This window comes from Dendrobates tinctorius, unplaced genomic scaffold, assembly GCF_039654945.1.
Source record: "Dendrobates tinctorius isolate UK_male_01 unplaced genomic scaffold, ASM3965494v1 ptg000213l, whole genome shotgun sequence".
Taxonomy (NCBI): Eukaryota; Metazoa; Chordata; class Amphibia; order Anura; family Dendrobatidae; genus Dendrobates; species Dendrobates tinctorius.
In genome coordinates, this window is record NW_027361880.1 from 3,189,790 (window position 1) to 3,208,235 (window position 18,446).

Sequence of the window (18,446 nt, forward strand, 5' to 3'; positions counted from 1 at the left end):
TGGTCAAAGGCCCTTCAATATGGGCATGCGAGGAAAATGTCAACATCACGCTAGATACTCTTGCCCGCTTAGGGTGGTTGGTCAATGCGAAGAAGTCATCCCTTGTGCCAGCTCAAAAGATCTCCTTCCTAGGAATGATTCTCGACACTCGCTGAGGGTTGGTAATTCTCCCTCAAGAAAAGGTGCTAGTGCTCCGATAGGGAGTCCGGAAACTTCGTCAACCAGTCCCTCATACCATCCGATCCGGGATGAGGAGTCTAGGGAAAATGGTGGCAGCAATGGAAGCGGTACCGTTCGCCCAGTTCCATCTTCGCCCCCTGCAGCACGCCCTTTTGTCAGCTTGGGACAAGAATCCCTTCACTCTCGATAGGCAGTGCTGACTGTCCTTTCAAGTCAGGCAGTCGCTCGGATGGTGGTTAACCAGTTCCTCTCTGACCCAGGGGAAACCTTTCCCGCCAGACCATTGGTTGGTAATGACAACCGACGCCAGTCTCCTCAGCTGGGGAGCAGTGTTTCGCCACCACACGACCCAGGGACGGTGGTCGCCACAGGAGGCACGCCTCCCGATCAACTTATTGGAGATACGAGCAATTCGGCTGGCTCTGCAAAAGTGTCATCACTTTCTAGCAGGCCGCCCTGTCCGGATTCAATCGGACAACGCCACGGCAGTGGCTTACATAAATCACCAAGGGACCACCCGCAGCAGAGCAACCATGCACGAGGTGGGGCACGTTCTGCAGTAGGCCAAAGCAAACCACTCTGTGATTTCGGCTGTCCACATCCCGGAAGTGGAAAATTGGGCAGCAGCCTTTCTCAGCCGGCAGGGTCTTGCGTCCGGAGAGTGGTCTCTACATCCCGAAGTCTTCTGGCAGATTTGTCAGCTGTGGGGAACTCCGGATGTGGACCTGATAGCGTCCAGAGTGAACGCCAAGGTGCCCACATATGTCGCTCGGGCCAGGAACCCGCAGGCAATCGCTGTGGACGCGTTGGTTCTGCCATGGAACCAGTTTCGCCTCCCATATCTATTTACCCCGCTGCCACTACTTCCGAGGGTCATCAAGAAGATCAAGACGGAAGGGGTTCCGGCGATTCTGCTGGCCCCGTCGAGCGTGGTACGCAGATCTAATGCAGCTGCACACCAACGTTCCTTGGCGCCTGCCAGAGCGCCCAGATCTACTTCCTCAAGGGCCGATTTGCCACCCGAAATCGGGGGAACCCTGTGTTTGACCGCATGGCCGTTGAATCTTGGATTCTAACCCAGGCAGGGTTCGGGAGCAAGGTGGTCGCTACAATGATTAGCGCCCGGAAGCCTGCTTCAGCACGAATTTACCACCACACCTGGAAGGTGTTCTTTGCTTGGTGTCGAGGCCGCGGTGTTTCTCCGCTGAGATTCTCGATCCCCAACATCTTGACTTTTCTCCAGTCGGGCCTAGACTCGGGCTTAGCCGCAAGTTCCCTCAGGATTCAAATATCGGCCTTATCCGTCCTGTTCCAGCGCAGAATTGCTACCAATCTGCAGGTGAAGACTTTCATCCAGGGACTCTCCCACTTGGTACCTCCCTATAAGGCGCCTATGGATGCTTGGGACCTTAACCTGGTCCTAAGTGTTCTAACATAGTAACATAGTTATTAAGGTTGAAGGAAGACTTTTAAGTCCATCTAGTTCAACCCATATCCTATCCTAACTTGCCCTAACATGTTGATCCAGAGGAAGGCAAAAAAAACCCCATGTGGCAACAGTAAGCTTCACATTGGGGAAAAAAATTCCTTCCCGACTCCACATACGGCAATCAGACTAGCTCCCTGGATCAACGCAATATTAAGGAGACTAGTGTATATACCCTGTAATATTATACTTTTCAAGAAAGGCATCCAGTCCCTTCTTAAATTTTAGTAGTGAATCACTCATTACAACATCATATGGCAGAGAGTTCCATAGTCTCACTGCTCTTACAGTAAAGAATCCGCGTCTGTGAGTATGCTTAAACCTTCTTTCCTCCAGACGTAGAGGATGCCCCCTTGTCCACGTCACAGGTCTAAGAGTAAAAAGATCATTAGAAAGGTCTTTGTATTGTCCCCACATATATTTATACATTGTAATAAGATCACCCCTAAGCCTTCGATTCTCCAAACTAAATAACCCCAAGTGTAATAACCTGTCTTGGTATTGCAGACCCCCTAGTTCCCTAATAACCTTGGTCGCTCTTCTCTGCACCCGCTCCAGTTCAGCTATGTCCTTCTTATACACCGGAGACCAGAACTGTATTCTAAGTGTGGTCGCACTAGTGACTTATATAGAGGTAAAATTATGTTCTCCTCATGAGCATCTATGCCTCTTTTAATGCATCCTATTATTTTATTTGCCTTTGCAGCAGCTGCTTGACTCTGGCCACTAAATGTGAGTTTGTCGTCCACCCATACACCCAGGTCTTTTTCAGTGACTGTTTTGCCCAGTGTTTTACAATTAAGCACATAATTATACAACTTGTTCGTTCTACCCAAGTGCATGACCTTACATTTATCCCCATTAAAGCTCATTTGCCATTTATCAGCCCAAGCTTCTAGTTTACATAAATCCTCCTGTAATATAAAATTGTCCTCCTCTGTATTAATTACCCTGCAGAGTTTAGTGTCATCTGCAAATATTGAAATTCTACTCTCTATGCCCCCTACAAGGTCATTTAATAAATGTTAAAAAGAAGCGGGCCCAAAACTGACCCCTGTGGTACCCCACTGCTAACCGTGACCCAATCCGAGTGTGCTCCATTAATAACCACCCTTTGTTTCCTATCCCTGAGCCAGCTCTTAACCCACCTACACATATTTTCCCCTATCCCCATTGTTCTCATTTTATGTATCAACCTTTTGTGTGGCACCGTATCAAAAGCTTTTGAAAAGTCCATGTACACCACGTCCACTGCAGGAAGCTCCATTTGAACTGCTTCAGGATATCTCCTTGAGGTACCTTTCCTGGAAAGTGGTGTTCCTAGTGGCCATCACTTCTATCAGGCGGGTTTCAGAACTGGCAGCCCTATCCTGCCAAGCCCCGTTCCTCACTTTCCATAAGGATAAGGTGGTGCTCAGACCAGCCCCTCCTTTTCTGCCGAAAGTCGTGTCCTCTTTTCACATTAATGAAGATGTTGTCTTGCCTTCTTTTTGTCCAGCACCAGTGCACCGTGTGGAAAAGGCTCTTCACACGATAGACCTGGTAAGAGCCCTCCGGAGGTACGTTCGAGGATGGCACCCTTTCTTCAGACGGACACGCTGTTCGTGCTCCCCGAAGGGCGCAGGAAGGGACTCGCTGCCTCAAAATTGACCATAGCCAGATGGATTCGTTTGACTATTCAGGAGTCCTACCGCATTAGAGGCACGCCGATTCCAGCAGGGATCAGAGCGCACTCTACTCGGGCAGTGGGCGCCTCTTGGGCGCTTCTGCACCAGGCTTCGACGGAAAAGGTTTGCAAGGCAGCAACCTGGTCCAGCCTGCACACATTTGCCAAACATTATAATATCCATGCTCAGGCCTCAGCGGATGCGAGCCTGGGTAGAAGGATTCTCCAAGCAGCGGTGGCGCACCTTTAAACAAGAGGTGCATGTAGCTTGGATCGGTGAGTCAATCTCCCACCCAGGGACTGCTTTAGGACGTCCCACAGTATCTGTGTCCCCCAATGAGACGAAGGAGAAACATGGATTTTTGTGATAACTCGCCGTAAAATCCTTTTCTCCGCGACGCTCATTGGGGGACACAGCACCCACCCTATTAGGCAGTTGGCTCTTGTTTTGTTTAAATTAATATGCATTTACTAATTTGATATAAGGGTGGTCTTTTTTCTGGACATGTTGTACCTGTATTAAAGCTGATTTTGTTGTCCTCCTACTGTTTTGGCACCAAACTGATTTCCGCCCGCAATAGGGGCGTGGGTGTATACAGCGGAGGAGGAGCTAACCTCTTTTTTTTTCACTTAGTGTCAGCCTCCTAGCAGCAGTAGCATACACCCACAGTATCTGTGTCCCCCAATGAGCGTCTCGGAGAAAAGGATTTTACGGTGAGTTATCACAAAAATCCATGTTTCTCTGTTTTGTTAATGTCCCTCTGATGGATGTTTCCCCTAGTCACAGGGCAGTGGCAGCCAGCTATCCAAACCTTTTATCGTGGATGTGTCTTCACATGGCCACACTAGGTGAGCAATCCTATTGTTTTTGCTGTCTTATATTAAGGTTTAATCCTATTGAACATTCTCCCTTCAGTCACTTTTTATTTAACCCCGCTAATTGGCAGCTTCCAGTGATGGGGCGTGGTTATACAGAGCACATGAATATAGAGAACTACATGGCACCAGACAACTAGTCTGCTAGTGATAATCTCCTACTGATAAAACACTGATTTTATTAAAAAACACAGCCTAGTAAGTGGCAAATCACTGTAATCTGGGTCTCTGTCCCTACATTATGCTGTTTTCAGACTACATAGTAAAAACCTGACAGATTCAGTTTAAGGTACCTGTTTGTTACTGAGTTGATACATTAGGTTACCCTTCAGAGGAGAGGATGGATGCAGGCTGCTGAGAAGTAGCAGGGAGGTTAAATGCAAAGGAGAAGAGAGCACAATGCTGGGACGGTTGGATGCAGAGGAGAATGGCGCAAGCTGCTAAAGAAGGGGATGATGGATGCAGAGGAGAAAGGAGTAGGCTGCTGATGAGCGGTGAGGCTGGATGCAATGGAGCAGGCTCCTGGAAGGAGCTGGAAGGCTAGATGCAAAGGGCAATGGAGTAGTCTGCTGAATCGTGGGGAGGCTGGATGCAAATATTATTCATGTGCCTGGAAAACCCCTTTAATGGACATCATAAGTAGGATCAATCCAACCAAACCATTATTTAAAATGTAAATGAGCTGTTAAGATCTATGGGCCAGATACTGGTCTGAATGAGAATCTTCCCCTAAAGTTTTCATTAAATGAAAGGGGGAGTTGCTAGTTTTAGCAGCAAATAACCTGCTCTCCTGATCTACATACTAGTAATGTCCTTTGAAATTAAAACAGAGCTGTGACCAGTTCATAGATCTTAACAGCTCATTTACATATTAAGAAAACGTGAATTTCTCTGGAGCAAGACATCGGAGCACAGATATCAGTATCCTACTGATACATTCCCTTTAAGGCTTTCATTTATAAGGCAAACATCAACTCATTAGATCAGTGGTACACAATTGACTCCGGCGAAGCCTGATGGATCCTATTGACATAATTAGATACTGTTGAGAAAAATAGAAAAAGGGAAGCTTTGAGCCACAAACTTGTGGGAAAAACAATGCCAAAAATATATGTAATGTGTTTAAATGTTTTTGTAGTTGCTTTAGATGCCACAGCTGATGATGAAAATGACAGTGTTAGTAATGGACCATCATCTGCAACATGCCTACGTGGGAACAGGAGTGTTGAAAGTGGGGACAGTGAATCTGAGGACAGCAAAGGTGAACACACGACTCATGTTTGTCTCAATTATACGTCACTCTTTAATTGAATGTTTTTAATCGTTTTTTTTGCCAAATCTCTTTTATGCAGAACACATAAGAACTATTGTGATGAAGGGTAAGGCCCCAGTGGATCCTGAATGCTCCAGCAAGCTTGGAAAGGTAAGTTGTGTGTTGACACCCATTGTGGGCATTTGAAGTCAGCTGATGCTGGCTGCACTTCTGCAGCAACGTATATATTAGGCTACATTCACACATCCGTGTGCTATTTGTTTTCTTTTTTTTTCTCTGACAGCACACTCGCCCATAGTTTCATTGCACCATAGATCCGTTCTAAAAATGTGTCTCCGATCTATGTGACTCGGAGCATGTCCTATTCTCATACGTTTTTGCGGATCAGACTCTGCCAGTAAAGTCTGTGGATCAGTGAGACCCCGATGAAACTAGGAAGAGGTACTATGGATGAAAAAAGCTTATACGGTTACCACCTTCAGTGGGAAAGAAACAACTGATTATACTCAGAGTAATAGTGCCGTCAGTCATTATTTCGGGCACCATTAGTCAGGTTCCTGTTAACTTTGTTTGTGGAAAAACCCCTTTAACTTTCACATTGATTTTAATCAAAACATCTTGGAATAATCATTTCCACAATTAAATGTGTTTTAAAAATAATGGTCCTGTGCCGAGATAATCTTATAAATGTGCCCCTGCTGTGTACTGGGTAATGGCTATGTCTGATCATACCACAGCTCCTGGGGAGGGAACATTATAGCACACTAGCCCAGGATCACAGCTGATTCTTTTTGTGATGTAAAGCATTCCCTGCCTGTTTTTAAGCAATATTTTACCTCAAAGAATCAGCTGTGATCCCGTGCTGTCCTGTCTGTATACTCTTTTGCTTCCTCCCCTGCCCAGGAGCTGTGGTGTGATCACACCATGTCCCTGTACGGTCAGACACAGCCATTACACAGTACATAGCAGGGGCACATTTATAAGATTATCTCAGCACAGGGACATTTTATTTAAATTGTGTAAGTTGTTGTTATTCCAATATCTATTGATTAAAATGAACTTTGTTCATGGAACAACCCCCTTTAAGGCCAACTTTCACTTTAACTGACTAGTTGTTGTATTTTTGTTTACCATATGCATAATGTGTGCTTAAGAGTAATTATCCTACCACTGTGGTCTTCCCCACCCCATGTAACTTTAGGCTATGTGCACACAGTGCGGATTCTGCTGCGGATCCGCAGCGTTTCAGGCTCTGCGGGTCCGCAGCAGATTTACGTGCGTTGTACAGTACCATTGTTTTCAATGGTAAACTGAAAAACACTGTGCACATGCCGCGGATTTTTCTGCACGGATTTGCTGCGGGTTCAAATCCGCAGCATGTCAGTTCTTTGTGTGGATTCCGCTGCGGTTTCACACCTTCTCCATTGTAGAGGTGTTAAACCGCAGGCTAATCCATAAGTAAACCGCAGGTCTTTTGACCTGAGAATTTATCTGCGGATTTTTCGAAATCCGTGCGGAAAAATCCGTAGGACCAAAAACTACGTGTGAACATAGCCTTATCTTTGCAGTGCTGCCTCCATATTTTTTTTTTTTTTTTTTGCTTTATCAAGGTGGTTTGGTATTTTCCTAGGAACCTTGGCACCTAGAGATGGGGACGGTTGGTTCTGCGTCATTGTTAGGTATTTCACTAGTCCTATATACACTGTTCCAAATTATTATGCAAAAAATATTTCCTCATATTTTCTCTACCTATATGAATTGCAGTCATTGTTATTTTCCAGTCATCTACTATTCTAGTATAATTGCAATGTTTTTGAACAAACTGCCTATGAAAACAGTATATTTTTAAAAATAAGAAACACTCAAAATGCATGTTCCAAATTATTATGCACAGCAGAGTTTTCAACCTTTTTATTTTGAACCAAATATTGGTCAATTGTGAAATTATAAGCATTATCGGCTTATTACAAAATGAAATCAAACAGTTTTCATGTCAAAACTTTATTCTAGGTGATGTTACATTTGCACATAGGACCCCTTGTTCGAAAGAAGCTTCTGAACTCTCGTTCATTGAATTTGTCAGTTTTTGGATGGTTTGTGCTTCAATTGGTTTGCATGTGGACAGAATACCCTCCCAGAGCTGTTGCTTAGATGTGAACTGCCTCCTGCCATCATAGACACTCCTTTTGATGATGCTCCAGAGGTTCTCAATGGGGTTGAGGTCAGGGGAAGATGGTGGCCACACCATAAGTTTGTCCTCCCATAGCAGCCAGAGATGCAGATGTGTTATTTGCAGCATGAGACGGTGCATTATCATGCATGAAAATGATCTTGCTGCGGAAAGCACGGTTCTTCCTCTTGAACCATGGCAGGAAGTGCTGTTTTAGAAACTCCACATAGATTATGGAGTTCATCTTTACCCCTTCAGGGATCCTAAAGGGGCCGACAATCTCTCTCCCCATGATTCCAGCCCAAAACATTACTCCACCTCCTCCTTGTTTGCGCCTTAGCCGTGTTTTCATGGGGTGTCCATCAACCAGCCATCCTCCACTCCATCCATCTGGACCATCGAGCTTTGCACGGCACTCATCGGTGAACAAAACATTTTGGAAGTCAGTCTTCATGTATCGTTTGGCCCACTGGAGCCGTTTCTGCTTGTGTGCAGTGGATAGAGGTGGTCGACAGGATGGCTTAAGCACAGCTGCAAACCTCTGAAGGACCCTGCATCTTGTTGTTCGGGGGACGTTGGAGGCACCAGCAGCTTCAAAAACTTGTCTGCTGCTATGACAAGGCATTTTTGCAGCTGCTCTTTTAACCTGACGCAATTGCCTGTTGGAAAGAGTCCTCAATTTTTCCTTATCAGCACGCACACGTGTGTGCTGGGAATCGGCTACATACTTCTTGATTGTGCGATGATCACAATGAAGTGTCTTGACAATGTTGATTGTTGTCATGCCTTGACCTAAATACTCCACAATTTGTTGCTTCTCAGCAGCCGACACATCCTTTTTCTTTCACATTTTGGCAAAAAATGTAGGCTGCTTAATAATGTGGAACAGCCTTCTTAAGTAGTCTTGCCTTTATTTGGACACACCTGCCAAACTAATTTGCACAGGTATCTGCAATTGCTTTCAGTGATATAAAGAGCCCTGACACACATCACCATCAATGAGTTTAAATGACAAACAAAAAAATTCTAACCTTATCACTCCTAAACTCTTTTTGCATAATAATTTGGAACACAGTTTATGTCCACGAGGAATGCTGAAAAAAGCATAAAAGCCATCCCACCAGCTGCAAGGTGTACACAGTCGGAATGGTCCTAACCTCTAGTATTAAAACCATACCATGTGTCAAAAATGACCTCAATGTGAAAAAGGGCCAAGAATGACCGGGACCACACTATGGACACCTAGCCATGGAAAGCTATATAAACATGCCGTAATACCCAGCGCATAGAACAGGAGGCCATACCCTTGCTTGCGTTGAATGCAAGAACCTAACCACCTTCTGCAGGGTGTCTACAGTTGTCCCAGCTCAGCCCTTATTCACTTTGAGGTCATTTTTGACACATGGTATGGTTTTAATACTAGAGGTTCGGACCGTTCCCATTTGGTACACCTTATCGCTGGTAGGATGGCTTGTACACTTTTTTTTTTTTATCAAAACCAGTGTTTTCAAAGTACAATGTGTTCTTTATATGCACTGTTGCTTTTTACTTATCACAGGGTAGTAGTAGTCGTAGTCGTCAGTAACTGGTAAGTGTCTGGACCCCCTCCTTCTATGGTGGCAACGCTACAGATGATATACAGTGTATGGTATATGGGAGGAGACACAGATTAGATATTAGAAAAAGAATTTTGACCGTTAGAGTGATCAATGAGTGGAACAGGCTGCCACCAGAGGTGGTGAGTTCTCCTTCAATAGAAGTCTTCAAACAGAGGCTGGACAGACTTCTGTCTGGGATGATTTAGTGAATCCTGCTTTGAGCAGGGGGTTGGACCAGATGGTCCAGGAGGTCCCTTCCAACTCTACCATTCTATGATATATTTATCTCTCTATGTATTTGTGCATCAATATATAGTGGCTTGAAGAAAGTATTCACACCCACCCACCCACACCCAACCCTTGGCCTTTTTTGTGTATTACTACCTTACCTTTGCGGCAATTACAGTTGCAAGTCACTTTGGATAAGTATCTATGAGCTTTTCAATGGGAATTTTGACCATTTATAAAGGCAAAACTGCTGCAGCTCCTTCACATTAGAGGATTTCCTCTGGTGAACAGAAATCTTCAAGTCGACTACAGATTTTCAATTTGCTTAAGGTCTGGGCTTTGACTAGCCCACTCCAAAACATTTACACGTGTCTCCTTAAACCACTCTTGTGTTGCTTTGTTAGTATACTTTGGACCAGTGTCTTGCTGGAAGGTGAACATCCATCCCAGACTCAAATCACTGGCAGACTGAAACAGGTTTTGCTCAAGAATATCTGTGTATTTTCCGCCATCCTTCTTCCCCTTGACTCCAACCGTTTTCCCTTTCCCTGCTGCTGGAAAAACATCCTGACAGCATGAGTTTGCCATCATCATGTTTCACTTTGGGGGTGGTGTTCTTGAGGTAATGAGCTGTGTTGGTTTGGCTCCAGACATAGATTATATCTAGGTGGCCAAAAAGTTCAATTTTGGTCTCCTCTGACCACAGCACATTCTTCCATACATTTGGGGAGTCTCCCACATGTCTTTTTGGCAAACTCAAAACAAGCCTTATAATTTGTGTGTGTAAATAAAGGCCTTTTTCTGCCCATTCTTCCATAAAGGCTACCTCTGTGGAGTATATGGCCTATTGTGGTCATATGATCAGATACTTCAGTCTCTGCATGAGACCTCTGTTGCTTCTTCAGGGTTATCTTTGGTCTCTGTGATGTCTCTATGATTAATGCCTTCCTTGCCCGAGATGAGTTTAGGTGGGCGACCCTTCTCTTGGCAGGTTTGTTGTTGTACCATGTTTTTTCTGTTTGATAATGGATTTGACTAGTGCTCCGGATCATTGTAGATTGGACAATTTTTTTTCTAACCCGACCCTGACTTTTAGGCTATGTGCCCACGTTGCATTTTTTAAGCATTTTTGATGCGTTTTTCGGGGTCAAACCGCATCAAAAACGCTTAAAAGAAGCATCCCATTCATTTTAATGCATTTTGGCCTTTTTGTGCCAATGGATGCGTTTTTTACCACTAAGGAAACGCTTAGCAGCTAAAAACGCAGCATGTTGATTAATTTCCGCTTAGGTCTGCGTTTTTGGCTATTTCCTATAGTCCAAAAGACGTGATGGAAAAAAAAAGCATCAAAACGCACGGTTTTTGCGCAAAAATGCACGTTTTCTGGGAAGGAGACCCGTTTCCTGAGCGTTTAAAAACGCTAACGTGGGCACATAGCCTTAAGGCCCCGTCTCACTAAGCAATCTCGGTAGCGAGATCGCTGCTGAGTCACAACTTTTGTGACGTAACAGCGATCTCACCAGCGAGATTGCTGTGTGTGACAGCGATCAGCGAGCGGCCCCCCTGCCGGTATCGCTGATCGCTGCAAGAACTCTCTGGACATTTCTTTGGTCGCTGGTCTCCCGCTGGCCAGCACGCATCGCTGTGTGTGACAGGCGGGAGACCAGCGATCAGGTGTAAAAAAAATAATAAAAAAAAAATAAATATAGTTATTCTCACCTTCCGACGTCCCGTTCAGCCATCCTGCCTCTCTCCACGCTCCGGTCCCAGTGATCCTTTGCATGAATGACAGCGAGACTTTGTTATCCCGCGAGACTGTGACATCTCGCGGTCATTCGTGCAAAGGATCACTGGGACCGGAGCGTGGAGAGAGGCAGGATGGCTGAACGGGACGTTGGAAGGTGAGAATAACTATATTGTTTATTTTGATACTATTTTCTACAGCGATGCCGGGCGCTCGGCATCGCTGTGCTGATCGCTGGTGAAGCTGACTGTGTGACAGCTCACCAGCGATCACATAGCGACTTACCAGCGATCCTGACACCTTCATATCGGTGTCGGGATCGCTGGTGAGTCGCTTAGTGAGACGGGGCCTTTACTTCACAACAACTTTGTCCCTGACCTGTTTGAAGATCTCCTTAGTGTTTGCTTAGTGGTGCTTCTTGCTTAATGGTGTGGCCTTTCAGTAAAGTTGTACAACCCCTGCAAAAATTATGGAATCACCGGCCTTGGAGGATGTTCATTCAGTTGTTTAATTTTGTAGAAAAAAAGCAGATCACAGACATGGCACAAAAGTAAAGTCAATTCAAATGGCAACTTTCTGGCTTTAAGAAACACTAAAAGAAATCAAGAACAAAAAATGTGGTAGTCAGTAATGTTTACTTTTTTAAACCAAGCATAGGTGAAAAAATTATGGAATCACTCAATTCTGAGGGAAAAAATTATGGAATAACCCTGTAAATTTTCATTCCCAAAACTAACACTTGCATCAAATTAGATCTGCTCGTTAGTCTGCATCTAAAAAGGAGTGATCACACTTTGGAGAGCTGTTGCACCAAGTGGACTGACAGGAATCATGGCTCCAACACAAGAGAAGTCAATTGAAACAAAGGAGAGGATTAGCAAACTCTTGAGGGTAAATCTTCATGCAGTGTTGCAAAAGATGTTGGTTGTTCACATTCAGTATATATTGACTTTGACTAATACAATTTACTCATTTAAATTTATGAAGTCAGCACTCCATTTTCTATAGTCCTATATGATACTGGAGTTTCTTCTCATACTATCCAATTAATATATCCAGATACGAGTAGTCACATGATGCAATTATTTCCTACCTATCTACATTTTTTTTTTCTGGAATTTTCTCAACTCACTCTATCTTTGTTGCAACCTGAAAACATTCTGTGACACTCTAAACTGAATAGCTACTTCAGTATGGGAACATCCTGATTGAAGCTTCGCAATGGTGAGGTACTGTTGATCAATTGTTAGGTGACTCTACAGACCTCCAGAAGCATCACTGCTGCCCCCAATGCTTCACACCCCTCACCCGAGACCCTCAGACTGTCTTATCTGAACTAGAAAGAGACTTTGTACAATTTTAGCAAGAGCTTAAAAAGCACTGACAGAAATTAATGTAATTAATGAGATAATCAAACAGAAATGTGAATACAGGTCAGCTCTACAGGAAATAAGAGGCGCAATGTGAACTTCAGCAAGAAAATGCCAGGCTGAGATAGAAAAGCTAAAAACAGACACGTGGACACAACTGAGCCTGGAGGGGACCATGGAAATTAGGCAATATGACCTCCACTGGCCAGGAGGCTGAGATACCAAATAACCCTAACAATATGAAGGAGGCTGAAACTAATAAAATTGAACCAGTAATCATATTGCTAGAGAACCTGCCACTAGAAAAATCTCCAGCACAGACCCCCAGAATCATCCATGTAACACATTCGTGATGTCACAAAGTCCTCATACCATCCGAATAATGGACTCAAATGGAAAGTTCCTGACTACACGGCTGCTGTTCCAGGAAAAAGGGTCAATCAGCTGTGCAACTACTGAACAGCTGACTGTGGTCATCGATGGTTTACCAACCCAAATCATATTCTACACCAGGAACAAACAATTTACCAGACCAGCACCTGCAGATCGCCAGGCACCTGACCCAACTAGCAAGGACGACACAACTAAAATTCCCAGACAGCATAATCATTCTGCAATCTCTGCCCCCAAGAAAGGCTATATCCATCCAAACCATCCAGAACCTCAACATGGACTTAACCACAAGAATGAAATTTGTGCCAGGAGTGACTCTGGCACAACACACCTCCATAAATCACCATCACTTGTATGACAACAAGCACCTGAACAAACAAAGGTTTAGCCTTATGGCTGAAGAGCTTGAGGACATCGTACTAAACCGAGACCTGGACCCAACAGCAACAAAATCCTTGGACAGACCCCCAAAAGGCAATGGAAAGACGGGAAAGCACAATTATACTACATTAACCTAGAAATAAAGACCGTCTCACCCAAAATAGGACCACTGGCCACACACAGACACGCAAAACAGAGGTATCCAGAGCTGAGATATGCAGAATAGAGACATGGAGGAGATAAAGACCCTGCTCAGCACATTGTGCTGGAAACTAGTGTGACTGGATGGAACCAACGTCATTTATAAACCAGCCAGAAATCTGGTGTGTATACACACAAGTTATATCGAAAACATGATTTCATTTAAAATTAGCACCTGGAACATTCAAGGCCTGAGCACATCGGCCTTTGGATGTAGAACAAATTGCTCCAACTTAATGCAAAGACCTTCAGATCCTCCTATAAACATGGACCACAGCTGAAAATGAATCCATCGTGCCCATGGGATAAAGGGAAATCTCAGTCATTGCCCAGAAAAAATAAAAACAGAAAATAGGGCTTCTGATCAGGAGGAATAATGGTTTGGTATCTAGAGGAGCTCCAACAATGCATCAAACCGGTGAAGAGAAGAGACCGCCACATATGGATCAGAATCGGCACCTCCATCCTCACCTCTTAGTCTGACGTCTAACTCTGCGTCACCTACATACTGCTTGCCAGAGTTGCCCTACTTCAATCCAGGCAGCTTTGAGATCTTACAAGGAGAAGCCAACCATTATCAGGTCTTGGGCAAAATTTTCATCTTTTGGAGACCTCAATGCAAGAACAGGGAGAGAGAGACTTTCAGACCACGAATGGAAACCTCTCCATATTTGGAGCAGAGACTGACTGACTGCCACGGCTCAGTACATAAAGAGAAACTGCTATGGCCGTACAGTCAACAAAAATGGCATAAAGCTCCTGAACGTATGTAGAAGTGTAGAAGTTTAGGACTTCATTATACTCAGTGGCCGCGCCAAGGGAAACTCTCTACTGTAGAAAGATATATATTAAACTCCCATGTAGGAAAGAGTGTATTAGACTTTGTCATTACAGACATGGACCCTGCAAATTTCTGCGCCTTCATAGTACCCCCAAACACACCTGACCACAACCAACTTCTTCTGTACATGAAATCTACAAAGATATCAACAGAAAAGCCTCAGCAGAGCGGCCTCTTCAATCTGCCTCCATCCTACAAATTGTCCAAGATGTTGGCAATAAAATAAACAGGTTACCATCAGACCCAAAATACACGGGATGCTCCACCACCTCTGCGAGTACAAGTCAAATCCAGGAGTCAGTTAAGCTGTAAAAGACCTCAATAATATATTCTACACCATGGACGAATTGTCCGACCTTTTAAAAAAAAAAAAAAGTTAACTACAAGAAGCCTAATGGAAAACAGATGGTTTGACAGAGAATGTAAAGCCATTCGGAAGACCCTGAGAACAACCTTAAACAATAAACAGACTCCACCAACCCGGGTCTGAGGTATAACTACAACACCATACAAACGCAATACAAAACCATCCTCAGGAGGAATAAGCAGCGTTGCATCTCCATTAGTGATGAGCGAGCATGCTCGGATATAGTGTTTGAGTATCTTGGGCATGCTCGAGTATTATATTCAAGTCCTCGCGGCTGTTAGACACCCAAAACAAATGCAGGGATTGCCTAAAAGAAAACAGGCAATCTCTGCATGTGCAAGACATGCCGTCACGGGGACTTCGAACATATTGCTCAAGCATGCCTGAGATACTCTGAATACACACGAGCATGCTCAGAAAACAAGATATCTGAGCCCGCTCGCGCACTCATAACTAATCTCCACCAACTTAACCAACTTCAAGATGTCTTACAAGAAAACTTCTCCTTCTGGGAACTGTGGAACCACATGGGCGCAAAAAACAAGAAAATCCACATCTAAAATGACCGTTTCTGGCTCCAGTATTTCAGACCTCTATAAAGACATCCTGAAGGAAGGACTAAGACAAGAACAGAAAAACATAATTGCAAAACTAAAGGCAATAGAGGAAAAGTAAAAAAAAATCCAAAACCCTATGGATACATCAATGACATTACAGGAAGTTACAAAGAGAATCTTTTCCATAAGGTGTAGAAGCTCCAGTGGCCTGGATGGAAGCCCAACAGAAATGTAGGCTTCAATGGCTAAACTGTTTAATATTGTGATGAGCGCTGGCTACTTGCCTTATACCTGGAACCAAGGCCTCATCACACCAATTCACAAGTGTGGGTATGACCCTGCCAACCAAAGAGGCATGTGTCAGCAGCAACTGGGGAAAACTGTTCAACAGCATCCTCAATAAGAGGATCCTCAGTTTCCTTACTGAGCGCAACATCCTCATCAAAAGCCAAGTATGGTTTATGCCAAACCACAACAATGCCGACCGCATCTGCACTGCACAGTCTCATTCAGAGCTACGTCCACAACACAAAGCATGGGAAGATATGCTTGTTTTGTGGACTTTTTAAAAAGGCCTTGACTAAGTAAGGCACTCAATCCTATTCCTGAAACTGCTGGAGAGTGGAATAGAATGAAAAACATACAATGTCATCAAAAGCTCCTACACAGAGAACCACTGCAGTTTGAGGGTGAACGGGAGAAAAGCTGCTTATTTCCAGCAGAGCCACGGAGTCAAACAGGGCTGCTGTCTAAGTCCAACGCTCTTCAAAATCTACATGAATGAGCTGGCCACTGTTCTGGAACCCTCCGCGGCACCAGGTCACACATTCCATGACGTCCAGGTAAAATTCCTGTTATGTGCAGATGACCTACTGCTGCTGTCACCAACTGAGAAAGGTCTCCAAGACCACCTGAAAATCTTGGAGAAATTTAGCTCCACATGGGCACTACCCATCAACTCAAATAAAAGCAAACCTCATGGTGTTCCAGAGCCAAAAGGCAAGATCGGATCAGTACCCTTCATTTCTTCTAAACTGCTCTGTTACCGGAATGGACAGATACACCTAACTGGGCCTGGAAATTCACCAATCGGTGAACTTAAAACACACCATAGAGACCCTGAAAGGACAAAGCCTGCAAAACCTTCTATGCCATCAGAAGGAAACTCTTCCATCTGAAGCCACTGGTGAGGGTCTGGCTAAAAATATTCAATGCCATCTTCGCCCCAATCCATCTGTATAGTAATGAAGTCTGGGGTCCTCACACATACCCAAAATGGTCATGGTGAGATTCCAGCCCAACAGAAATATTCCACCTGGAATTCTGTAAGCACTTTCAAGTCCATCAGAGCACTACTAACTGTGCCTGTTGTGCTTAGCTGGGTAAATTCGCTCTGCATCTAGCAGTCCTGAAGAGCATTCTGTCCTTTCAGGCCTACCTATATAGTAGCAGGCTGCGAGAGAGGCAACTATGATATACCATGGACTTCCATAGCACCCACTTTGGATGTGCTTCATCCATCAGGCCCACAGTCCCTATCCCTTTTCCCTACTGCACACAGGCTTTGGCAAAACTAATGTTTATTTGGTCCTGCTAGGCAAACTTCTTTTGAATTTGAATATAGCTACCGTATTTTTTGCTTTATAAGACGCTCCGGATTATAAGACGCACCCCAAATTTTGAGGAGAAAAATAGGAAAAAAAAGGTTTTTTAATAAAATGGTGCTTCTTATAATCCAGGCGTCTTATTGCTTACCACTCTGTCCCCGGGGTGCTGTCGCCGCCGCGCTGGGTCCCCCGGGTGCTGCCGCCGGAGCGCTGGGTCCCCCGGTGCTTGCCGCCGCCGGGCTTGGGCATCTCCCGAGATTTCAATGCCGAGATCTCCATCTGCGCTTGCGTGGCAGCCATTTTCCAGGAAGCAATCCACCGCACAGGCATGGAAAGAACGTTAGAGCCCCCGACGCAGCAAGGGACAGAGCCCGGCGGCGGCAAGCATCGGGGGACCCAGCGCAGCGGCAGCACCCGGGGACCCAGCGTGGCGGCGGCAGCACCAGAAAAGGTATGTTTGCATTGCAAGACGCACCCCTATTTTCCCCCCAAATTTGGGGGGAAAAAGTGCGTCTTACAAAGCAAAAAATACGGTATATAGGTATACTGTGTGTATAGATAGATCTATCTCATACAATGTGATTTTCTGGTTTTTATTTTTAGATTCTGTCTCTCACAGTTGAAGTGTACCTACAATAAAAATGACAGACCTTTCCATTATTTGTAGGTGGGAAAACTTGCAGTGGGGAAAATAAGTATTGGCCCCCGGTCGTCGGCTTTCCCCCCTCTGGCGCAGAAAATTGCGCGGGAGGCCACGCCATTTTTTTTTTCGATTTAAATCTATATGGCTATGGTCTATAGATATATTTATGTATATATCTATAGATATATCAATGGATAGATCGTTAGATATAGATAGATATATCTATCCCATATTTATCTACAGTATCTATCGATCTACCTATCCCATATTTATCTATCATCCATCTATCTATTATCTATCCCATATTTAACTATCTATCCCATATCTATCTGTGTGTGTAATGGAGTGTGGGTTGGACAAGTGTATAAGAGGAGGTTGGACAGAAATGACATCACAAATCTTTTTTTTTTTTTTTTTGTTAACATATCTTTATTTAGCTTACAAAAAGCATACAAATCCGCAGGTAAAACTGCATCAAATCCGGCAAAACGCATCAAAACCGCAGCAAAAACGCACCTGCGTTTTCTGCCAAGAGCTGCGTTTTTTGTGCGGAAAAATCCGCTGGAGAATCCGCAACGTGTGCACATACCCTTATGGAATAGTGGGTATCACAGAAATGGCACCCTTGAGCCAAATATATATCCCACCTAAACAAATCACTAACTGTGGTGGAAAAATAATAAAAACTTATTTAGAATAGCAGTAATGCTCCGTTCACACGTCACGTTTTTTTCGCGCCGATTTTAAACGCGCGATTTTGCCGCAAAAACGCGAAAAATAAGCATCCCATGCAATCCTATGGGATTCCGCAATGCTGTGCTAATGCTGCGTTTTTTTCCTTGGCGGAATCGCTTCGCGGTAAACG

At 44.4% G+C, this 18,446-nt stretch overlaps 1 protein-coding gene across 1 annotated transcript in view; it reads left to right on the forward strand.

The window, feature by feature from the left end:
• Positions 1-18,446, forward strand: part of PARP2 (poly(ADP-ribose) polymerase 2) — a 179,912-nt gene that overhangs the window by 59,467 nt on the left and 101,999 nt on the right. The window contains exons 5-6 of the mRNA XM_073554751.1: positions 5,347-5,469; positions 5,561-5,631. Of these exons, the coding sequence (XP_073410852.1) occupies positions 5,347-5,469; positions 5,561-5,631 (194 nt within the window). The remainder of the gene's footprint in view (positions 1-5,346; positions 5,470-5,560; positions 5,632-18,446) is intronic.